This window comes from Rhipicephalus sanguineus, chromosome 9 (assembly GCF_013339695.2).
Source record: "Rhipicephalus sanguineus isolate Rsan-2018 chromosome 9, BIME_Rsan_1.4, whole genome shotgun sequence".
Classification (NCBI taxonomy): domain Eukaryota; kingdom Metazoa; phylum Arthropoda; class Arachnida; order Ixodida; family Ixodidae; genus Rhipicephalus; species Rhipicephalus sanguineus.
This window is the reverse complement of record NC_051184.2, coordinates 28,791,359-28,816,570: the sequence shown is the minus strand read 5'-3', so window position 1 is coordinate 28,816,570 and position 25,212 is coordinate 28,791,359. Positions and strand designations below refer to the sequence as shown.

The following is a 25,212-nucleotide window of genomic DNA, read 5'->3' as shown; positions in this document are numbered from 1 at the left end:
ACAAGTCAATTCGAGATGACTCAAAACCAACTAGCCCGATTGTCAGTTCTTTCTCCTTAGTCGAGAAAACCCAGGTCGCGGGGTCCAATCCCGGCCGCTACACTTTCCATCGAGGCGAAAAGGCGTGAGGTCCGCGTGCTTAGATTTAGGTGAATGTTAAAGAACCCCAGGTGGTCAACATTACTGGAGCCATCGTCTCTCATAATCATATCGTGGTTCTGGGACGTTAAACCCCAACAATTATTAGTCGAGAAAACTGCGGACCTTGACCACTTCCCTGGTCCGGCAGATCCAGTGGCGGGACAGGCTTGAAAGCTGGGCTTCCCAATGTACTCGAGTCCACTACCTTGTTCCAAGCCGCCGCGATCGCTGCAAGCTACCATATGATAAGCAAGGCCAACTTTTTTAGATTAACGTGAAAACGTTGGAAAGGCAACGTAGGTAATCGGAAACTCAAGCGGAAACATTCTTTAGCTCCCCCAATGCGGCCTAACTGAAACACTCAACAGTTATGCGCACTCATCGACTCACAGCAAATTGGATATATACAGCAGCGGTGATGCTATTCCTTTCCGATGAAAGAAAATGAATTTCCTGAAACAGGTCGGTCCATGAAACGTTTACTGCTGCCCGTATTTGCGTCGTCGATTATGTAAATTTTAGGGCAGGCAGAGCAGTATAAAATGATGACAGAGTGCTCTAACATTAAGATCCCCTTCTCTGCAATGCTGTAGCGCAAAGCGCGAAAGCGTCGCATAGACGGTGCACACCGCAGTGAACCTACAGTGCGTGGTCATGAGACACGGGAGACAATCTCCACAGCAGAAGTGCAGAATAAATTTCATTAAATAAATAAGTGTTTAATGTGTAGAAGTAAAACTTCGCCCCAGTTGATGGTTTCCCAGTGTGCAGCTGACAATGACCACCATTGAAAGTAGAGGGGCTCCGCCCCCCTAACTTTTCTCAGTGGGGGGCTAGCGCCCACATTGCCCCCCCCCCCCCCCGTAGATACGCCTATGGATCTTGGTCTACAAGCGCACTCCGTGACAATGCGAGAAACACCTCATTCAAGAATAGCCTTTTTGTTTTGCGCAAAAAATATGGCGTTCTTTTTTTGTCTTCTCCGTCCATTGCATCGAAATTGCTTGAAGTGAATAGCGTAACCTTTTTCGATGCTTGTACTCACGCTCATAACTCATGCTTCCTTGCGAAGCTATGGGCTGACATTTATAGCTTACCATAAAGCATTAGTGAAATGGACGAAATATTTACCAATCATTCACGTCACCAGCTAGAAGACTCCCCTTTTCGCTGTTTTACTCTGACAATTCAAACACTTCGACCAAAAGGCGGAACCAGTGGCGCCATTTTTCTTTCAATACAGCTAAGCAAGGAATGAAACTAGTTTTTTCATTAAAGCACAGATATTGCAGCATAAAAGTAAAGAAACCACCAATACTCAGCGACGGGAAATTATACAGACTACTGTCAAGACGAGTCTGAAGGCGCAGATGTGCATCGGGGTTACAAGAGAACGACAACATTCCAGTTCGACAGATAAGGCGTTGACCGTGGCGTAGCGACTCGGTCACTGAAAGATTGCTGATAACTATTTGGTTGGGAGAGTGTGTGAAGTCACGTTAGTGTGTTAGTTTGACAGACAGAAGCTAGTGAAGTAAATTGTTGAGTGCGCTTATTGAGCGTTGATATGGAAGTTGTGCTGTGGGAAATTGCTCGCACCTATTCATTTCTTGAACATCTCGCAGACATGGTTACAACAAGAGCCTTTCATTCTTTCTGAACGGTTTTTCTGCGCGTAGTTGACTGCATCGCTTCTAGGTTAAACGGCACCTGTAAACATCTTATGAAAAATTATTATTATTCTCCTATTCCAACGGTCTGAAACTCAGCTCAGCTAGCGGGCCGCAGTCACGGAATTTAATCCCGCGAGGGCTGAGAATGTCCGAGCGGGGGGGACGGGACGCTTTAGGCCAGTCACGTCTGCGTAGCATTCCCAAACAGAGCGTCATTAATCACAATAGGCGAGAAAAGAATGCGAGTACAATTTATCGAAGTCACGAAAATTCAGTCATGTGCGGGCGCGGGCCGCATGTTTGAGACCCCTGTCACATTCGATTTGTTTACGCTGCGCCCCTCCTCCTCATTCTTGGCAGTCGGTCGTCTCGCATATCGTTTTTTCATCTTTTGTTGTTTTTTCCTCCGAACATTCATTTGGGTTTATTTGGCAGCATCATACTTTGCATGCTTTCGCATTTCATCTCATGCGATATTAACGGAAACTGAATTATTAAATCGGCTGCGAGAAACAAATAATGTAACCAGTTGTTAGAGCTCTTGAAATTCTTGCGTAGAGAAGCACATATCCGTAAGATTAGTCCTTAATGGAGTGCTACACCATCGGTACCCGAGAGTGTTCTGCAACTGATTACTATAGTTTTCCAGATCATGTTTACTACTACTCAGTAATTCAAACTTACGACCTCCTACGGCAGCTTGTATGTGTAAGCGGTGGGGTGCTACATGAAGACAGTTCCAGATATAGAATGTTGGAAGACCAAGGAAATGCCTCGTTCCTTCTGACCTCACTGTTAGGTCTGTCTGTAAGATATGGCGTTCTTATTTTCGTCTATTCCGTCCAGTGCATTGAAATTACTTGAAGTGTATAGCGTAACCTTTTTCGATGCTTGTACTCATTCTCAAACTGAGCTCCGCTATAGCAAAACGACATTATAATGCACCAACTCGCCCAATTGTGCACTACTTTACATCTCACAGTTGGTTGTAAAACAGTTCCATTCATTCCTCAGCAGCTTCCGAAGTTACTTGAAGAAATGCCAGCCAAACCACAGTACACGAGGAAGAAGGAAGACGTACACAACGCTGGAACTAACTGCGCATTATTGAAGGGAAGCTTTCTAGCACGTAACCTCACAACGCATGCGCAGTACACCAGTATTGCCTACCACGTCACCAGGTACACAAGCTGTACTGCGCATGCGTTGTGAGGTTACATGCTAGAAATCTTTCCTTCAATAAAGCGTAGTTGTTACTTCCAACGTTGCGTGCGTCTGCCGTCTTTTTCGTGCCCCGTGGTTTGGCTGGCGTTTAAGTAACATGAACCAACTCGTTCAGATATCGACTTTTCAGCCTCTGAAGCTTGAGCAAATATTTGAATGTCGGTGTAGCTTATTGGGTTACCTTCTGGCGAGAGGCAAATAACACAGGCACTCGCAGGCTTACAGCCTGGCACTGGTTTCTCCACTACCTCGCGTGCAGTATACGGTGGGCAATCAGTAAGTTGTTTGAAATTGTCATCTGCCTTTGAGCTCGTTCATCCCTACAACACAGTACAAGACTCTTCCTTCACTCGTATTTCCCTAGCACCTACTGCTTAACCTCTCGAACTGGCCTTCCAGGAGGCTTTGAGCCAGGAACGTCACAAGCCACATATCTGCTCAATACAGCTCCGAACAGCTCTTACCGTGAGATGTGGAGTCTGAAGCAAAAGTTTGTGGCCTGTCCAGTTTTTTTTTTCTTTCTTTTCAATACATTGGATAACGTTTATAAATAGCACAACCGCAAGAAGTGATCCAGCCAAAAGCGGGCCCATATGGAACAATTCATATCCTTTCGTTTGTGACTGCTCAAGTAACTTGTTGTATCGTTCGATTAATTTGCAAGCAGTTAACTTATTAAACAAGACGCGCTGACTATCGACTGAAAGTTTGTATGAAAAAGATGGCATTGGCAGAATAAACATGTATACATCAGTAAAAATCCTTCATTCAAAAAGCTCCTAATTTTCTTCGTATATTACAAGACAGGGAGCACTGGAACATGTGTCTTCATTCCGAATATTGGGCTCTATAATTTCCGATACACCTTAGATTTTTTTATTTTGATATAATCTCTCATCCCATCAGCATGCGAAAGCAAAGGAAAACTGCAAATCAAGGTTCAGTGCATACGCTATAGAAAAATCTGAACAAATTAAGTTTTGCTACACAACATGCAGTGTACTATTTCTGTGTGTGTGTGTGTGTGTGTGTGTGTGTGTGTGTGTGTGTGTGTGTGTGTGTGTGTGTGTGTGTGTGTGTGTGTGTGTGTGTGTGTGTGTGTGTGTGTGTGTGTGTGTGTGTGTGTGTGTGTGTGTGTGTGTGTGTGTGTGTGTGTGTGTGTGTGTGTGTGTGTGTGTGTGTGTGTGTGTGTGTGTGTGTGTGTGTGTGTGTGTGTGTGTGTGTGTGTGTGTGTGTGTGTGTGAACAAACATAAAATCCTCCTGAGTATAGCATGCTTCAGATAGGATCCGACGATATTAGCTTCATAAGCTCACAATGGACAGCTTCGCACTCCTCATTCCATTGGAAGGGTGCATCTTTTTTAGTTAAACGTGTGAGGCACCGTGTCTTCAGTGCGTAGTCTTTGAAAAATGCCCTGAAGTGTCCTGCGAGGCCAAGAAAAACGCGCAGAGAGTGCACCTCGTAAGGTTTTGCCAACTGAGAAATTCTTTCTACTGATTCCCGTTTCGTGCTTTTAATCTGTCTATCTATCTGCCTACGTCTGGGTGCTCTCATGATCGCCTCCCTAACTTGGTGTAGAACAAAATCGGCATGGGAGGGCAAGAGGATTTGAAGAATATGACTGTCGGGTCATGACTTGAATAACATTAAATTCCTGTCGAGTACGTCGTCAAACCCTTTCTTCCAGACACGTGAGGCACATACCCGTTTAGCACGGGCCGCGGTGTACGGGTATGCGCAACAGGTGATTGACAGTTTATATCTACCAAGGAACGGCGGGAACAGACATTGATCATTTAAATGCGAGAGTGTTAAGAAAAACCGACATCGGCAGCGTTGACCCGACGAATGGAAAGAATAAAGATTAGGATCGCAGCAGGAATCGAGCCCAAGCATCCTGCGTGACAATCAGGTATTCTACCATAGAGCCACGCCTGGTCTATGAACTGGTTTGGAAAAACAGCCTATGCAGGCGTAATGTCGGTGCAACGGCGACTGTGGTGCTGGCTAATTTTACAAGAAAGCAATAAGCACTACATATATACTCCAACGATACAGGCATCATATCAGATTAACATCGGTGGTTCCAGTGATGACTCCGCTTTTGTAGCAGTCTTAAAAACATTACATATTCCTATATTTCAGCAAGCTGCAGTGAAGCATTGCTCGAACCCAGAGGAATGCATCAACGAATGTTATGTATGATTCCCATGATTGCACCATAAAGTGCACTTAGTTTCGATAATACTGACTGACGTATGTACTCTAACGTGAGGGTGGACGTTACATCGTACCATATGTTGCCCTTTAAACGCCAGTGTTGTCGACGTGCCTGGTAAGCCCACATGTGCACACAGCTCCTACACTTACAAAAACACGTCGATCGACCTCGTAACGCTTTTCTCAAAGCCATAAAATACCGAATAGAAGTATTCGCTGACTGCTTCGCATGAAACCGATTCCCGCAACGCGTGGGATGTGCCGAATTTTTACGTTGAGTAAATTTTATTTATCTGCGTCATTTTTTGTCGAAAAGTGCTCAAAATGGGCACTGTTATGTTGATAACCAAACAGGTTACCAAGACGACGCCAGCATTACAGGATGGCAGTAAGAAATCCAGCGGAAGTTTCGAAAACGCGTTGTTTAGACCACGCGTTTTTTTTTTTTTTTAAGTATGGATAACTGCGGTAACTTTAAACACACCACTGTAATATTTGGAACGCGGAGTGACTCTAGAGATATGCATTAAAGGGACTGTCTACCGCTCGGAAAAAATTTTCCAATTCTGGTGAAAATGAGAAGATCGTTCGTCACATCGGCGGCAACAAGCATGCTTTTGCCCCATAAAAAAGGATTTATATTTTGATGTTGAAAATTGTCAAAGAATGACCGCTAGCGTCATCCAACAGCGATGTGGTCAATCTACTGGTAGGACAAGAAATCCTCGCAGATAGATTCGTTTTGCTTAAAAACAAACATGTATAGCTTGAAATTGTATCTTACGCTCTTGAGGCAGCTTTCGTTTGCGTCAGAGAGTAATTTTTCGCTTTTTTTTCTCACGCATCCAAAAAGGCGCCCGGTGGCGCTGCTTGCGGCACCGTCTCCGATTTCGTCTGCTTCAACTCATGCGCTATGCCAAGCGGCCCTCCGCGCTGGTCCTACTGTGCCGCTGTATTGTTGTTTGGATGTCTTGCATGTGCTGCGCTGCGAAGACGTGCATTTATCGTCTCTTTTTGACGAATCAACTTGGCTTGGATAGCGGCAGCAGCGCTAAAATAAACGCATAGACTGCGATTACAGCAACACAAGTGTTCTGCAATCGTATAGTAAGGCTTCATTTAACCGATAGCGCGCTGAAAACGACTGTTACATTCATTACATTAGTGTTCAGCGAAAATAAAGTAATCCTACAGAAATCAGATGTGCTTTCGGTTTTAATTTTTACCGACACTACAATCGGTGGCGCGTCATCGCGTCCACCAACCAGTGTTGTGGGCATGTTTCACGCCAATGGAAGGAGACCGAACGCAGATCGAAAAATTCTGTTTTAAAAATTTCTACTCACTTTCCAGAGAAACCGCTGCAAGGTTGCTACCACAGAGCCACGCCTGGTCTATACTTCTATACTTCAGGCGGTACGCTTTCTATTGCGGTACAAAACAGAAAAGCGATAAAGGACGGTAGACAGTCCCTTAATGGAAAACATCATATAATAATAATAATAAAACATCATAGTTGCGGGTTGATTGAATAGAGTTATTAAGTGTTATAAGTAAACCTAATTGGTAAAGAGATATTTCTGGTCTGTTTAGTATAAATAAAGGGTAATTTTTGTCCGCTTTCGATATTAGTAAATGCCAGGTAGAGGTCTATCATTACATGTTAATAATCTTGATCTTTCTTGTAAACTGAACAAACAGAACATGAGAAACTGAAATGAGCATTAACTTTTTATAAATTTAGCGAATTGAGCTAGAGAAAGGTGTTTGGTACAGATTTTTTAGAACGCATATACGTGCTCATTTTGGTGAACAAATCGTTGTGATATGATAAGTGGTATCCGAGATATTAATATAGAAATGTATTTGACACTTCCGAGGATGTGGTCCGTCCATAACAAGAAAGGGAGAGAGGGGGTGACCCACCAGTGTGTGGGTGACGGGGAATGCGAAAGGAAGGCAGGAGTCGCACGGCACAAAAACGGGTTGTGGGGCACTTGGCGTTTCGTTCGAAGCGGGGTTATTGTAGTAGTAATGGTTTGAGGATAAGAAAAAAACGCTTATTTCTGCGACCCATTAGGGAGCACAGCTCAGCTTCGTTGGGGGGAGGGGAAAATGAATGAGAAAGAGTTTGCGCGTTGCTGAGCGGGGAGGGTACAATTGCGCTGCGGTCTTTCTTTTTTCTCTCTTTTTCGTCCTGCTGCCAAGGCCATGTATGTAGTTATTTTGGGGAGGAGGGTGATAAACTGATTAAATATCAGTTTATATACCCGACCAAATCGTTAAAACTGTCGAGATGTTCACCTTCAAGTAGAGTGTCTCTGTGAATAAAACATTTCTCTCTCTCTCTCTCTCTCTCTCTCTCTCTCTCTCTGGCGAACAGTGCTCGAAGACGGGACATAGTTTGGACCTGGACAATGCAACGACGCTGGCCTGTGGACAAAAGAGGGAAATAGGAAATTCCTCCAATCTTGGTGTGCAAGTCGTGACGCCTCGTCGTGCAACACCATCCGTGGCCTCCTGCCGGACGTTTGCAAGGGCCTATGTGTTGAGTAGACTGGTCGACATTCCCTCATTTCTGTATGTACTGACGATGCAATTGGTATAGGTGGCGAAATGTTTGTACCTTTTATTGTTAATTTGTTTTGTTAGGTGGGAGTACATTTTTTAAAATTTGTGCTCGAGGCTGTACGTTTGGAAACCATACATGCTCACGCAATAAATGTTTTGAAAAATGTCCATTACGAAAAGTATCATGACAGAGCGGGCGCAGCAAATTAAGAAAGAAAGGTGCAACGCCAACGTGCCCCGAAGCCTCTTTTGCAAAGCAGAATAGAGGTACGCTTTTCTTATGGACCCGTCGTAAGCGTCTAATATGCGGGAAGTAGGGCGATAAGCACAGATTAAAATGCAACTGTCATAATCAGTAATAATATTTTATAAAATTAGCAGGTTAATCGGGAGACGTATTCTTGATACTGTCATCGAGAGTACCGAAATTCGCTCATTTTAGTCAAAAATGGTTTTGAAAGATTGAGCAGAAGTAGAGGTGTAGATTTAGAAATGTATGGAAATGTTTCGCGCGTTTTCCACTTTGTTCGCGGCGCGGAGGTGTGTTTTATTGCGATAGCAATTATATGGGCAGTCTCGACGGGTTTTTGCCGTCGCCGTCATGTCCTTCCGGTATGAAGTCCAAATTGATAAGATCCCCCCGCGCATTGTATGTTCTACCGCGGGTAAAAGCGCGCGAGCGGGGGCGACGAACGAAACCGAAGCAGAGACCAAACGAGCCGGCCCATTACCGTTGCTCGGAGGGTGCATGCGATAACATCACCCCGCCTGCCGGGAGGCCTGCCGTCGAAGCAGACAGCAAACGCCCCGCCCGTCTTTAACGATAATGAAAAAAGACGCGAGGTGGGGGGCGGGGGCAGCAGCCACTTTGAACTTTAGATCTAAGGGCGCTGGCGCGCGCGCTATCTCGAAAGCCATCACAGCGGGCGGCTCATATACCCTTCTACGTGCAGCGCTCTCAACGCGAAGTGACCATGCGGAGAGCATCTCTCCCTGGAGCGGCCGTATTCTCTTACACCAACGTTTTGTAGTTACGCGAGATCGGATACAAAACAGTTAGCTGCCAGCCTCACTTCGTGTAACACTACAATTTGTTGCTATCGCATTCATTGTTTCGCCCTTGCGGTGAAACTGTGACTTTTTTTTATCACAGAGCGGCTGGCTGACACCAGAGTACATGAGATCTGCTTCTTGATATTGAATTCTTTGTGTGTTCTGTTTAATTAGCGCTGCTCTGTCAAGCTTTGTCGTTGACTATGCTGTAAGAACCTGGGTGTTCTCATGCACTGGCACCCTGTATGGAATTTAATGAGTATCTGTGACTTCAGTGTCCTCAGTTTTCGTGTCTGTGGCATGATTTACAGTTCTCGCGTACTACTTTTTTTTTGCTAAATTATGCAGGAAGCAATCAGCTGAACCCTTGCGTCGTCAATGGATCTGATGGATGGTTCCCGGCGACTATGCTTCCTTCTTTCGTTATGCATTCTTTTACAGCATTCTGAGCTTCATTTCGACACGGTGCGCATAAAACTTGAGTGCTATTGATGTCACGTGATCTGTATTCTGCTGTGTTTTTTTTTTTTTTGTGGCTATTGGATCTTTGTTTTCTCTTATATTGCTTTCCCAAATGCTGGATCACGAATCGAAAACTGCAGCTTATTGTGAATGAGTGAAATAATAACTCTACAGTTTTCTTGAATTTCATCTGCTAGAGCTCTGTGAAAAAAAAAATACACAGTGACTCTGCAGTGTTTGCATGATAATTCCTTCATGTAACCAACGCGTGACAAGATCAGCATAGAGTAAAGGAACTGTAACAGCACAGCAAAGAAAAAAAAAATACTCCCGATGCATCTCACTGAAATTCCGTCCGGATGGAGTAAGAAAATTTGTAAAATACTCCGGAGGTGCCACGAAAAAACTTCGGATAGCCGGAGTGAAAGAACAGCGAAAAATACTCCGATGCCACGCAAGAACTCCGGCCCGCCGGAGTGAAAGAACAGCAAAAAGTACTCCACAGGCGCCACGCAATAACTCCGGCCAGCCGGAGTAAAAGCTTTACTCCGGAAGTTCGGAGTATAAAAAAATTCCCAATGGGGGGGGGGGGCAGTTTTTTTTACAGTTTAGTAATATTGCAGCATGCGGGAAAACAGGCTAGCATTTTCAGTTTTTTTCTTTCTTTTCACTTTTTTAACGCATTCATCCTCCGCTAGGTGACGCCGCAGTCACAGCTTTGGCCCGTAAACGCTATTCCGCTCTGCTAAAACGCGCTGTCGAAACGAACGTTTGCGGCACGGTAACGCTATTCCCTTACCCCTCGCTATGACGCTAACGCTAAACTAAAATTGTCTTGTACCCGCTTCCTCTCTCTTCTTCCTTCGCCCCCCCCCCCCCTCTTTTTTTGAAGTCTATGACGAGTGAGCAAAGTATACAGATCCACACACACAGGTAAGCAAGTCAGTTGCTTCCCTGAAGAAGCCAAGTCCGCTTGCCAAAACATTGGCTCCAGCGACAATATTTCAAGGACTTTTCGTCTGTTTGGTGTTTGTGATCTGATTATGAGAAGCATCCACTGTAATATTTAGCGACAGGTAGTCGTCAATTTCTCGTGGATACATAACGTGGGAGGCGAGGTCAGGATGTGCCATACGTACTAAGTTGAGAGTGTTAGCTGCATTACTCGAAATCCCGGGGGTACAAGACACTGATCGCGCGAAAACAAAACATAACGTAAAATAAGAAAGTCGCTAGCGTGGAGCGAAAATTGAGGCGCATCGGCATGGTGTCCCGCGTTATGTTTAGAAAGAGAAAATCTCGCATCAAAAACAAACGTAAAGAAGGAAAACGAGTGGTAACATCTTGATAATGTTATGCTGTTTGTTAGCAGACATGGCAATATACCTATACCATGCACCTAGAATCAATTTGGAGTCATCCAGGATTGATGTAAACTTGGCTGAAGCGAAACCTGGGACAAAGTCAGTTCATCACTAAAGAAAAAAAAAAACACCACGAAACAATGTTATGCACTTGCACTCAACGTGAAAGCTGCAAGAAGTGCGGAGCGCTGATTCCTTCAGCGACGAACTCATGGAGCGTGTATTGATGGGATAGTTGGTAGACATTATTATGCGAACTCAAAACTGCGCTTGGGACGAGAGACCAGATAGAAGCATCCTATAGAAACGTTCCGTATGCCATTCTAATAATTCCATATGTTCCATAAGGAGTCCATATGTTTTCCGTATATTTTCCATATATCTTCCATATATGTTTCCGTAAGATTCTTACGGAAACCTACGCAGAAGATCCTTCAACGACGCTCACGTTCCCGGACAAGCGTGCCCTGGCGTTCCAACCGCGCTGCCTGCTAGGCCTCCATGATGGGAAAGGAAACATTCATTTGGGATGCAGTGATGCCCTCTCCCATCCTCCTTTCACTTTTCCTCTCCCACATCCTCGTCCTTACACTCATTTTACTTTTTCCGTCCAAGTGCTATACAATGCTATACTCTCTCTCCTCACCCTCACTTCACTTTCCCACCCCCTCGCTGTAATTGGCTATGCTATACATGATTTTGCGTGAGTGACACCAAGCGACGACATCAGACGACAGCATACGATGACAGCATACTCCCTTCGTCTCTTCCATCCTCCTTACACTCACTTCCCTTTCCCGCCCCTTGGTACACACAGCTGTGCTATACTTGGTTCTGCCTGCCTAACGCCATACAAGACTATGCTATGATTTGCCCTCTCCCTTCCTCCTTTGCATCGTCCCCACCTTCACATCACTTCCCTTTCCTGCCTCCTTGTATGTACGGCTATGCTATACATTGGTTTGTTCGCGTGACGCCAAGCGGCGACATAACATGACTGTATACGATGCACATTACCTTCCTCCTTTTTCTCCTCCTCGCCTACCTTCAATTTCCCGACCCCTCGCTATACATGGCTATGCTAGGTGGTTTTGCCTGCCTTAAGTGAAGCGACATCAGTTGACGACAGCGTACGATGACAGCATACGACAGCCCCAGCCCCTAAAGTGCTCCGCACTTAAAAACGAACCACGACGGGAGGTATCTGATTATCTTGCCTTCTGCGCGTTCCGTCGTTTTGCGCAGATTTTTTGTTCTTTGGTTAATACCACAGCCGCTACATCAAAAAAAGCACGGCCACTACTGTGGCCGTGTTAATACAATCCATGTTATTTCTACAGTCCTCTTAACTTGGATAGGTGATGAGGTATGACCTTCAAAACCGGAAAAAGTATAACTCCTTCTCTGCGCTAGAGCAGACCAGTGCGTTTCAAGAAATATGTCAGACTATGCGCGGTCAACCAGAGAGCATTGTTTTTATTAACCGCACTTCTGGCGTTAGTAAATAAAATAGATATTTCGAGTGACTGTGTTTTGAAAGATATGCAACTACCCTTCTTTTTTTTTCTAGAATGCGACTTTGAAGGTGTTCATACTTTCATCGACAAAATTCAGTATGTTTCACAATATCTACTGTTTTGTGACAGCAGGGGCAAATTCAATGCCGTTGGAGGAACACTTATTATAACGCTTCTTAAAGTTCTCATGCTTAATATAACGTTCGATAACACTCCCACCTTTTCTGGTAAAGATACTGTGCCTCTTAAGTGCACCAGAATGTTTTTCCAGTATTAAACTTACGTACGAAAAACACAGGTTCTCGCTAAATATTAGCAAAACTAATAAATATGCTAAAACAAATACTGCTTTTAACCCTTTAGCTACCGAGTTTATACAAGGACGATAAAAAAATACGTACCGATTTTTTATTTGCCCATTTGATTCTACGTGTCTTGAAGTACGTAAAAAATTATTCAAAATGCTTTTATTCGCAAGATCCACGCAGAACATTTTTTTTAATGTGCATAGGATGGGCTTCACCGCGCTGCACCATGAAAAGTGCCTTAAGATCTTGATTCCTTCGGTGCAGAAAATGTCTCTTTGAAATTAAAAAAAAATAAAGCGCAGGGATGCGAGTCCGTGAAAACAAACCTTGGACTTGCCGATGGGTGTTTCCTTACATCTAAGGGCGTCCACTGCGGACATTTAGAGAAACTATGCTGCTACGTGCAGTCGCCGCCATGCACATAGGACAAGTGAAATTCTTCATTTCTCGAAACTTCGGGAGAAAAAGAACATTTTTTTTTCTGAACGGAGCTGTTCCGGCACGCGCACAGAGGAGGACGCCATTTTCTAATTCCGTTTACAAGAATCAAGCCCTTTCTCGACGAAAATGCATGCTTTGAGCACGTTTTAAAATATTTCACTGCGTTATATGTTGAAGTGAAAGCATAACACAGCAAAATGAATCAGGGTGGCTTAACTGCGGCGCCCCCAAATGCTCGTTTCATGGGGGACGAGCCCACCTCGTCTTCGGTAGGAGCGGTGCGAACTATGTGATCGAGCTCAGCTCGTCGTCGGCGGGGAAAGAGTTAACGCTTATATCTGAGTTAGAAACGAACAACTACGCTTTCCCCTAGCGCGTCGGAGTGAAGCGAAAACCACAAAACAAAAAAACGATGTTTTTGATCGCGACGAAAACGTAACCGTACTGCTATCTATGTTTTCGTTTCGGAGTGAAAATGAAATATCTTTCATCAATTTTCGGTTCAAGAGAAAAAGTTTGCAATCAGGAACGACTGACGTCATGGAACGTCAGCAGTAACGGGTATCTCAGGCAGGGATTCCGAAGGTAAGATGGGGAGCCACAAGATGGAAACAGAGTGTACAATAGAGGACACAAAAACAGAGAGATAAGACACGTCACACAGGTCGGTCTACGTTTCGATATGAGGATTCATCTTCTTTAGGGTGTATCCACACGACGGATCGAATCCGTGTTTTCCGCCGCGGACGGCGCATCACGTGACCCCGCGTCACGGATTTGTGCCATCCGTGCCTCGTCCGCGGACGTCGCGGACGGAAAATGCCAAGCTCTTTTTCGCAATCGGATTCGCGCGGAATACCACAACAGATTTAGCCGAGGGTGCCATTATAGGTCTAGCAACAAGCGCTGCTTTTCCTTTTTCTCGTATGGTTTCGTAAATTTAGCCGATGAAGATGTATTTTACTATTGCCAGATATCTATCTATTCAAGACTTTGTAGGCGTTTTCCAACACACTACGTAATGGCTGCTCTAAAAGCGAGGATCTCCAAGTCTGCGCGTAGGTTAAACTGAGCAGTCTCGGATGCAACAAATAGGAGCTATGTTTCGAGTAGAAATGCACAGACGTGCAACACTTGCCCGAAGCAAGGTACCGTAGCGTGACCTGCAGCCTTGTTTCCGCTGATATGGCTCGCCGCATCACGGGGCCCTGTCGTTCTACGCGAGGTCCCACGAGCGACAGCAACTGAACAAACTGCTCTCTTGACACTCGCAGCAGCCTCCTGTATTCTTCGGTGTCGCTAACCAAAAGCTCACCGTACAGTTGGTGTTGTATACCCAGATGCTTGTAGTCCTTTTGCCAACAAGATCTTTTTGCAGGAAAGAACAGCGCTTCACCGTCTAATTCTGGTAATGCAACAGCCATTGCAGCTAATCGTCGCTTTCTTTCGAACTCTATCTTCAACTTAAAAGAAACTCTGCGCCATAGACGGAAACATAAAAACCTTCAATACTTTTGCTAGCGATGAATGTGTTTTCGACTTTCAGACTGCTCGCGCCATCTAGAGAAAAAAAGAACAAGCAAGCATTCGCACATTATTATGACCTCTGAGATTTGGTAGCTATCGCAGATCACCGAGCTCATGTTCTGCCAATAGAGGTACTCGCTAAGCCTACAGCTCTCAGAAAACGAGTACGCGCTTGGAAACAGTACCGAATTGTCATGAATACGTTGCCGGCGAAGCTTGAGGACACAAACCTAAAGCCGACACAATCGTCAGTTTGGGACTAACAGCCCACGCAATGCTTAAAAGAGCTTAAAGATTCGAAGCGGGCAGCTCTCGCATCAGACAGTGCCGCCATGTTTTTTTGCTACGGCGCGTCCGTCTAATCGCTTTGTCCGTCGTCTGGATGTGCTTTCCAGCCGGACGGGCGGCGGAACGATCGTCCGCGGACGAGATGTCCGCGGATAAGTCCGTCGTGTGGATACACGCTTAAAGGCACCTGGTCATTCTCGGTTGTCAGTTGTATAGGGGTTCATGGGGGGGGGGGGGAGGATTCTACAAGCCCATTACTTATATCACTGCAGAGACAAACATAACAAATACCTGCCGCAGGCACGTAGCCAGGATTTCTTTTTTCTCGGGGGGGGGGGGGGGGGGGGGGGGGGGGGGCGTGCCAAGGCCTAATTGTTCGAAAGAAAGTCTATTCATGGCAAAAAGCAAAAAAGTTGCCGGCGAATATAGAAGGCTGGACGAATTTCGGGGGGGGGGGTGGTAGGGGGGCTGGCCTTCCTCTTGCCTACACGCCTGACCTGCCGCATATAGGCTACATATTTATAATGTCGTGACTCACTCAGCAGAACTTAGCTCAATTTTTAACGTTGCTCCGCTCCTTTCACCCCCCCCCCTCCCCACAAATAAAATTCACATTGGAATCTTCAACTGAGCGCATGAACTTCTGGAGGCAACAATATATGTTCAGAACGGCGCACTCAACACGACTTTGTACGAAAAAAACCTCGTAATTCACCTATGAGGAAAGAGAAGTACCATGTTTTCATAGTTAATTTGCCTCGAAATATGTTGCATGCAGATAAAGACCGTTACGAACCGTTACAGATCATTATTATTTTTTTCGTTACGCAACAGAAACGGAAAGGAACTTTTTCTTTCAGTGGAACGAAACTAAAACCAGAACGAAAACCTTTTCGTTTCGACACCGTGCTTTCCACTAAGCATGACCACATTACGTCAAAATGCCAATTGAGCGCGATGACCATGTCTGTAGGAACACTAAGAGAAAAATTACACCATCTCCCGCTAAAGGGGACCATGAGGCGATGCGAAGCCGGAGCACTTGCACGATCGCGTTCCGTTGGCGTTCGTTGGGCATGCTACCAACCTCGCGTCGTGGAACGCGAAGAGGGACGCTACGCGCGTCGTATCTTCCATCTAGCCTGGCCGTTAATTCTCACAGGGCGAGCGGGGAACGCGGTCGACAGGCGGGCGAGAGGGGGCAGCGTGGGAGAGGAGAGAGAAGCGGAGGGGACGCGCATGCGCTCGAGCTCATCGCGGCGTTGCGCAGGAGAGAATTTCGGCATGTCTAGCCCGCGTTAAAGAGGAAGAGTGGAAAGGGGAAGGGGAGAGGGGAAGGGGAGAGGGGGTGGGAGAGGGTATGCGCATGCGCAGTTAGGGTGGTCACGCCGCACACCACCACCACCGGATTGAGCTCCGCCTTAAGATACTTCGCATCTAATAGTGAAATACAATTCCCTCTAAAACCTCTCACAGAATTCTTCACAAATGTCCCGTTTCACACATGGACCATCTATATGGGCCGATTCGTCCACCGAGCAGTGGGTCATGCCTCCGATCCGGAGAACCCGAATCGGGAACCGCTCACCTCGTAAAACGGCATCACCGCCTGCTGCCGAATCTCGAGAAGAACGACGCAAGCATCGCACCCCAAGCTGACCGTGCGACAGAAGATCACCCGGCGCCGACTCCAGACGCATTCCTTTCCCACCCCGTATATTTGCCCACATGCCCACCGTGACGTCATCAGTCCACCTTGTCCGTTATGCGGAAAGTTAGCCACAATATATCTCCCATTTTTTTCTGGAACTGCAGGAAAGACATGTGCCCACCTAATCTCCTGGCCATTCCCTCACATGTGCGTGGGGAAAAGAAAAAAACTCACTGGGCTCCTTACGCATTCGCCTAAGACGACTCGAACACGAAAGCCACGTTCTTTTGTAGCGTTAGCTACATTGGCCTAGCCGAGCCAGTTTCGCGTGGCTCCTCAAGAGCCGTGCTGCGCATGCGCGAGGATCAATAATGTCACACAGCTGGCGCATCGGAGCCGGCACCTCCCGCGCACTCCGCCGCTGCCGCCGGTCTGCGCTTTCCAGAGGAGTGACGTCGTAGCCGAGGTAGACGTACTGGCGCCGGCGCGCGCGCAGCTATTCGCCTTCGCTGTGCAGTCGCCGTCCGACACTGCGCTGGAGCCGCTTGATAGCGCCTCTGACTGGCGTTTGCCAGTGTGTTTTAGCCATGGAGAAGGAGAGCGCAAATGCTGCTCAACGGCGCAGAAGAGCGGAGAAACTTAACTCATCGGATCCCGAAGTAGCTGAATCGCAAAATAAATATACATGTGCCACATAATATGTATACCGTGTGTGTGTGTGTGTCATTGGAGCAGCAGTAAGCATGATAATCAAGCTAATTCTAGACAATCAGCGGAACTTTGCTAACGCTACGTTATCCTGGCATAGCCGAGCTAAGCCACTGCAACATTTGTTTTTTCTTCTAAGTCGATGTATTGACCTTCCCCCGCCCCCTTTTGAAAGCTTCCTCCACCTAAAGTGGATTTGCAGTACCTCCAGCATTGGAGCCATTGCAAGCTTTCTGCAGGTCGCATTTCGAGACATATATTATATCTCGGAATGTTGTGACGTCATCATGACGTCATCATAAGATATCACTTGGGCAAAGGTAGGCCGATCACGGAGGCAGATATATATATATATATATATATATATATATATATATATATATATATATATATATATATATATATGACGTCATATAGTGACGTCATCACGTGAGCATTTTTTGCATCCTTCGTGTTGACACCACACACAGTTTTCGCGTCTGATGCGTCATACAAGGCTTTCGCCTTATTAATAATTTTTCCAGAAAACTCGGGCGTCCAGCTTCCGGCCACAAAAATAGCCGCGGAGGTGACTTACAGGCATGGCCTGGCAGGCTACCTCCCCTTATCGATGACTCCATGGTCAATAAAAGTTTTGTATTACCACTACCACATGTTAAGATATATTTTTGCCGTGAGCATTATTAGTAACATCGTCATTTTCACAAGAATTCGTCTCGTTACGAGCTATTCCTCGACCGCGCGATGAGGCTAAATTATGCTGCGTTTATGAAAATATACTTGTGTAACCCGGAGTTTCCTACCGCAATAATTTTCACCGCTATATTCGCGTTAGCCACAATGAAGTACCCCCCACATACTCATCTTCACTAATTATAAATAGCGTAAAGTTCTCTGCATTTGTGCAAAGGGCCGCAAATGAAAACAAAAATGGCACCCACCTGGATGGAGCGCGTAAGAGGGCTTGCGATGGCGCCAGGTTCAACAGCGCAGATGGCTCGAGGACACAACTCCACGCACATCTGCAGGATTTCGTAAATTTAAAATACATTCTTCACAATGCTTCAAATTACGTATATCACCAAACTGAGTGACCGCGTAAAACATAGGACTGTTTTATTTTCTTTGCGTTTTTCGGCCGGCTATGAGTTCTTAACGCGTGGTATCCCGCGCCAAAAGCAAACAACAATAGTGTACAGACTCAAAAATATCTAGCACGTGTTACACCTAATGTGACCTGAAATTCGCGTGAGGTTAACGTTTTTAATAACGTAGACGTTCCGCACGCAGCGCTTTGCGAGATCCCTTGTCTCATTATAAGTGATATAATAATAATATCTCGGGTTTAACGTCCCAAAACCACAGTATGATTATGAGGGACGCCGTAGTGGAGGGTTCCAGAAATTTCGACCACCTGGGGTTCTTTAACGTGCGCCTAAATCTAAGTACACGGGCTTCGAACATTTTCGCCTCCATCGAAAATGCAGCCGCCGCGGCAGCTTATCAGCTTATCTATGTTCTACGATCGGCTTATTTAAAAAACAATTGTATTCTTATTTGCTTAACTACTAGATGTGTATTTTTTCCTTCTATAATAATGTTTCTCGTACCATTTTTGTTTATGTATAACTGATTTATTATTGTAGTATCAAACCTCACATTTTCCTTGTTATATTGCTGTTTCTGCAAATTAGGCAATTCTTATTTTTCAATCTTGGACAGGAGGTCCCCCTGCAGCCTAGTGCTTTCGGACCTCCTTCTGTATATTTATCCTGTACGATGTTCTGTTTCTGTACTAATATCTGAAATAAACTTGAAACTTGAGCAGTCGAGCGCCATAACCACTTGACCACCGTGGCGGGGCCTCATTATAAGTGACTCGATATCAGCACGCGTGTGCATTGCATTAAGTGAACGACTGGCGCCTGTTTTAATGTGGATCGAAATTGTTAATGCCGCATCAATCATTTCGTGGAACATTCAGTTATTCGAAGAAACGCACCGACAGGAACATTTATAGAACTCTGTTATATTGACCCTCACGATGAAAGCAAAATCATACTGCTCCTTTCCATCAAGTAAAGTAGCATTTGAGATTCAGAACGAGCGATATACCGGGTGTTCAAAGTTAAGCTTTGTGGTTTTCTTAAAACTCAGCACTGGGAGGTACATGAAAACCACCTGTGCAGATAAGTTTTTATTCAGGGGGACACAAAGTGAGACAATAATTATCGCTGTTAGCCGCCCAATTACCTAAGATTGAATAATGAACTTTTTTAATGAGTGCAGCAAGCGGGCATCTTTGTATTGAAAAGTTGGAGGCAGTCACGTTTCCATTCAATTCCGCTTAAAAGAATTCTTCTAGCATGTCTGTGCCTCGAGATATCCCGCTGCAAAATTTAATTGCGGTTTGCGCGACTTACGCATGCAAGACACCGAGCACTGGCGCAAAGCTCCTCCCCGATGTGCCGCGGCAGTTGCGCGCGGCGTTGATGATAACGGTTACCCTTGTACTACCGGCTGGCGATAGCAAGCAATGGCTGCTTGTCACATCGGGGAGGAGCATTGCGCCGATCCTCGCCGTCTTGCAAGCGTAAATCACGCAAACCGTAACGTCTCAGCGAAATAAAAAAAATTATCAGTAGTGAGTTGCGGCTGTTGCGGAAAAATCTCTGCACGCCGCGGTGCTGTTCTATAGCGCGCCGATAGCGAAAGTGCTAAGCGCATTCGATTTGCTGAAGCAGAGGTGGCCGGGAGAAAGCGACACATCTTAAATCTCGTCCGTTATGTGACATTTTACGCTTTACTTTACGGCAGAATGATAGCCTACCGTGGCTGCGCGTATGAACCCGTTTCCTGTGTTGTTGTTGTTGTTTTTTCTGTGTTTTTTTTTTTGGGGGGGGGGGGTCTGCTTTGTTTGCGCTGGCTTTGTGAGCGTCTGTGTTCATATCACTTTTCTCTGAAGCCAACAATTCTCTGAGCGATCCAGCATCAAAGGCCATCAGCGGTAGCCCTTCTGACGGCCACCCCTGCTTTGGAAAATGAAACGTTGCTTGCACACTCGTCATAGTGGTCAGCGGCACAGTCGGTGCGGAAAACGACGGACGGACAGAACCACTGGTCAAATCTGGGCGCGTTGCAGCTCGTGTGAAAGGGGTGCTGACACGAAAACGTTCAGTTGTCTTCTTCTTGCGTCAAATGAAAGGCTAAGCACTCAAGAAGGCTAGAAAATGTACCGCTAAGCGTCATCGCACCCTGAAAAGGTACTTAGTGTGTTTTTAAAAGCTAGTTTCGGTTCTTACTGTACCGTTACGTCACCACACGGTATCAGCTTCTCGTCACGTGCTCGCGCAAGATGTCGTGACGTTTCCACCGCCGCTCCGCGGCTCTGTTGGTGACACACAAGCGGCCATATTGGAAGCTTTTGGTACCTGACGTCATCACAACTATCCAGACTTCTGCGGCAAGTCACCAGAATTGGTACTCTAGCCTGACGTCAAGCTAGTGTCGATGTCAGTAGGTGCGTAATGGGAAAATTGATTTTAATATCAAAATAAAATACCTTATCAGCACTTACTGACCACAGTTGCCAAGAGCCGTCTCTGTATACAGGAGATTTGTATGGCAGAGTAACCTCGCCTTACAATAACCGCGAAGTTTCGTAGTATGGTAGTCCGTGTTAATGCCAGCCACCTGGCGTTCTTTAACGCAAACCTAAATTTCGAGTATTTCGCCTCCCATAGCAACCTGGCTGCCGTGTACTCGAACCTATAGCAGCGCAACACGCTATACTTGCTAAGTTATAGCGATGATCACGTTAATTTGGCTCGCCATCCTAATGCGGAACGGGAGTACAGTGGAAACATCAATTAGGTCGGCCAGGGTATTCTCAGCTAACAATGAAGAACAGCATGGTGTTCACACACACACACACACACACACACACACACACACACACACACACACACACACACACACACACACACACACACACATATATATATATATATATATATATATATATATATATATATATATATAAAAGCCAAGGTGATCAACTTTGCTAAAACTGTTGCTTGGGCGAGTTGGTTCATGATTAAGATAGATTTACCAGCGCAAAAAGACGAAGCATTTAAGAAGCAACACACACAGACTGCGGTGATCGTTTTAGGATCAATCACCCTTTTCACTTCTTTCATATATGTTGGGCGTACTTTCTGGTTTAAGAATTTTCGACTGCACTGTCTGCTTTGGTTGATTGTCTTTTTCGGCAAGCAGGTGTCACGTGGTTTTTCATCACTTCTTTTCATCATGTTATCTTTCTGTTGCTTCGACGCGTGCCATGAAAAAGGCCTTGCGTTCGAAGTAATAAATCAGTTGTGAGTCAGCGCTGTGTGTGTGTGTTCCTTCTTAAGTGTTTCGTCTTTTTGCGCTGGTAAATCTATCTTAATCAAGGTGGTCAAGTAGAGTTGCTCGCTGTAGAGGCGTTATTAAGTCAGTCGATATCGTTTCGGATAGCACGCTTGAATGATAATAATTCAAAATTGCTGAAGCTTCATTTGTCAAAACCACGATATGACCACGATATGATCACGAGACGCGTCGTATAGTGGTAGACTACGGATTAATTTGGACCATTCGTGGTTCTTTAACGTGCATAACACCACCCAAGCACACCGGTGGTATTTACATCTCGCCCCGAAATGAAGCCGCCGTGGCCGGGAAGCGAACCCGCGCCCTCGAGCTAGTGCGCTTGAAGGCGCTAGATTAACTCCTAGGTATAGTAACACTCGCACCGAACGAAAAGTTATCTCGCTTTCTCTCGCTTTCTCTAACACAACCACAATAGCAAAGCAGAAGTATTGTGGCGAGATTTAAGACCTCATCTTTTTGGAATACCAGACATCGAGGCGTAGAAACGATCTGTCTCACGGGATGCTACAAATATATTCGCAACTGCCCGAGCAAAGAGCGGCTACTCCCAAACGAGTAGACCGTGTTGTTGCTCGGCACAAAGCATTGCATGTGTAGCCATTCGAGACATCGATTTCATTCCTCCTGCTAACTGCACCATTGAGTTAGTGCAACGACTTCGCGCTTGTGCTAGAAAAATACGCGCATCAGACACGCGGCAAGAACCTACCGTGCCCCCCAATTCAGTAGTGAACGTGTTAAACAATGTCTCAATCGCGCGATCATCCCTCGGCAAACCTAAGCGTATTCGATCGTCCTGTGCGTCAAAGAGCATTACTTTTTATGAACTAATTACGCAAAACGGATATTTCTTCAGCTAGTCGTAGCAAAAAAAAAATTGTAATTTCCGCTCACCGTTCTCGCAGCCGTGGCGTCCTCGACCAGCTCTCGGCACGTTCTGACGTTTCACGACCGCAACGCGCATGCGCCGAGTTTGCGAGGACTACCATTTCGAACCGCGGTGCGCATCGACAGTCTTATCGCTCTTCTTTGTCGCTCCTAACGTTATCACTATCGCGTTCGCTCGATCGCCCGCGACGCTAGCAAGCTCGTCGACGGGTTTTGTATAATGTTCAAGTTTCGGTGGTGTGCCCGAATTGTGCTGCGGTACACAAATGGGCGAAAACCCTGAAGCCTCTCGTCATCTCTTTCATTATCGAGTGACGCTTTCCGGCACGCCATGTGTGCGATGTCGTGACACTATAATTAAAGTGAACGAGTACCGTAATGAGTCCAAAGAAAAGCGTTAAGTTTCTCGTCACTTTTCGCTTTGCCAGTTTTAAATTAATGACCCACGGTTATAGACGCCGACAGAAGCAGGCATGTAAGCGTTTACAAAAATTAAAGGCAGTTGCACGCCTATGCAATCTGTGTGAACAGTGGAGCAAGCGCCACCACCTGGCTAAAAGAGGCTCGGCTTAATTAGACCTGACTTAATTAGAATAGACTTCATTAGTCTTGACTAAGCTTATCTTGGCATCTCTCAGTGACGCCATAGCTAGGCGCAGTTACCTGTACGCGACACACGGTCTAACAGAAGGCTTAAGCAGATTCCCTGTTAATAAACTGTTCTATCGTTTCCTTAGAAGAAAGACTAATGGCAAACCACGTATACACGACGATGTAATTTCGCTCGCTACATTGTGCGTGTCCTTAATTTTCTTGCATTCTCGGTCTTCGCGGGGTTTTTTTTTTTTGTTTGTTTCTGCGGGCACAACAGAATAGATGAAGGTAGCATTATTTTATCCGGGCGAATGTTTACAATAGAAATATATTTGGATACAGTTCCGCACGCATATAAACCTGTGACCTTACATATAAACAAGACGACTACCCGCCGCAGTGGTCGGTGGCCATGCTTCCTCGCTGCTGACCCGAAGGTCGCGTAATGGAATCGCAGCCGCGGCGCCCGCATTTCGATGTAGGTAAAATACTAGTGGCCCGTGTGCATATATTTAGGTGCACGTTAAAGAAGCCCAGCAGGTCGAAATTTGCGGAGCCTTCCACTACGGTGTGCCTCTTAAACCAAAGTTCTCGAAGCAGCGGTTCCTCGGCAAGCTAAGCACAGCTGAAAGGGGATCAGTCCATGGGCCGGGCCAAACCACGCGTCGTGGAAGATAATACCGCTCTTTCATTGATGACTGTTGGTGTTTAACGTCCAGAAACCGCGGTATGATTACGAGAGACGCCGTAGTGAAGGGCTCCGGAAATTTCGACCACCTGGTGTTCTCTAACGCGCACCCAAATCTATAAGTACACGAGTTTCAAGCATTTTGGCCTTGATGCCTCTCTTTGACTTTGTCAGCTGATGGGCATGCGAAATGTTGGACAGCTATAGCTCTGATGGAACCACAGGCTTTCATTAAGCTTTCTAAACGCCTGAGTGGTACAGTGATATTTACATTGCTATGTCATCAGCAGCATGCAGAAACGTGCAAATAGCGCTGAAACGCAATGTCAGGCTGGTCCGATCACTGCCAGTACAACATCATCGTCTTCGTCGCGTACTTGTCCTCATCTTCTCTCCCACAGCGGCACGTATAGGCTCCATGCAGACGTAACTCCGCTCGGCGTCCCTAGCGGCAAGAAGCGCAGATTTGGCGGGATGCTCTGACGCGCTCGCAATGTGGTGAAGTCGAGGTACTATGCCTTTTACGATGACTACATTTTTCGTGCTTCTTGCGCTTGGCTAGTGACCAGAGCGACGGTACGTCCGCGTTATCAACGCGATCAGTCAGCAGCAGGTGGTGGACGATAAGAATAATATAGCACACAACATTGCTCCGCGATTGCACCCCTGCTCGCTCCACGCTCCCGCTGTGACAGCGCGAGGTATTTTCGCGGGCAGTTCGTTTTGTGCCGGTTCCGCTGTTCGTAGGAGTGTTGAACTCCATGGATAACTGCTGCATTGTTGGTTGCAATAACCCCTAAAGGAATTCTCTGGGCACGCGTTTTTACCGGTTTCCATTTAGAGAATATGAACGGAATCGGCGTGAACGGTGGATCGCACTCGTTCGACGCCAAAAGTGAGTTTTGTAAATAGATGTTTTTTTTTTTTTCTGGGGTTGCATTTGCCCGTGATTGTTGATCTGCCGAGCAACACCTCTTCCACGACGCCGTGAACGTGCCCCGCTTCGAGGAGGTCCCTGCCCTTCTTCAGGTTACCTCCACGGAGGAAACTATATCACGTAGCTCTCTGTATCCAAACGTAATAATAATTGGCAGGCTTTGCAGTGCCATGGCAGCAAAACACGAGCCACGACGACGAACTCGGCTGCACTGATTACGTCGGCGCGGTGAATGCAGCGCCATGGCCGTTCGATGGAAAGCGTTTTTTTTATTCAGTGGCCGTGACAGTGCAATTGCTGGTATCGCCAGTTTCAAGCTGCCGCTGAGTTCGCTGCCGCGTTAGCCCGAGGGTGATAAGCTGTGATTGTTTAGTGAGCGAGGCGGCCCGCGTTATACGTGCGCAGTTTCGCTCAACGGGTTCGTCACCTCCGTTGTCTTCCGCCAGCTCATGCATTTAATGTTGCCGCGTTCGCCCTAGGATACACGAGGTCTGGCGAAAAGAAGCACCCGCGCTAACGCT

General features: G+C 46.1%; 1 protein-coding gene across 1 annotated transcript in view; it reads right to left on the bottom strand.

The window, feature by feature from the left end:
* Window positions 1-2,504: 2,504 nt before the first annotated feature.
* Window positions 2,505-25,212, bottom strand: part of LOC119404869 (zinc finger protein OZF-like) — a 145,923-nt gene continuing 123,215 nt past the window's right edge. Inside the window, exons 7-8 of the mRNA XM_049419393.1 lie at window positions 18,092-18,172; window positions 2,505-2,537 (exon numbers count right to left, since the gene is read on the bottom strand). Of these exons, the coding sequence (XP_049275350.1) occupies window positions 2,505-2,537; window positions 18,092-18,172 (114 nt within the window). The remainder of the gene's footprint in view (window positions 2,538-18,091; window positions 18,173-25,212) is intronic.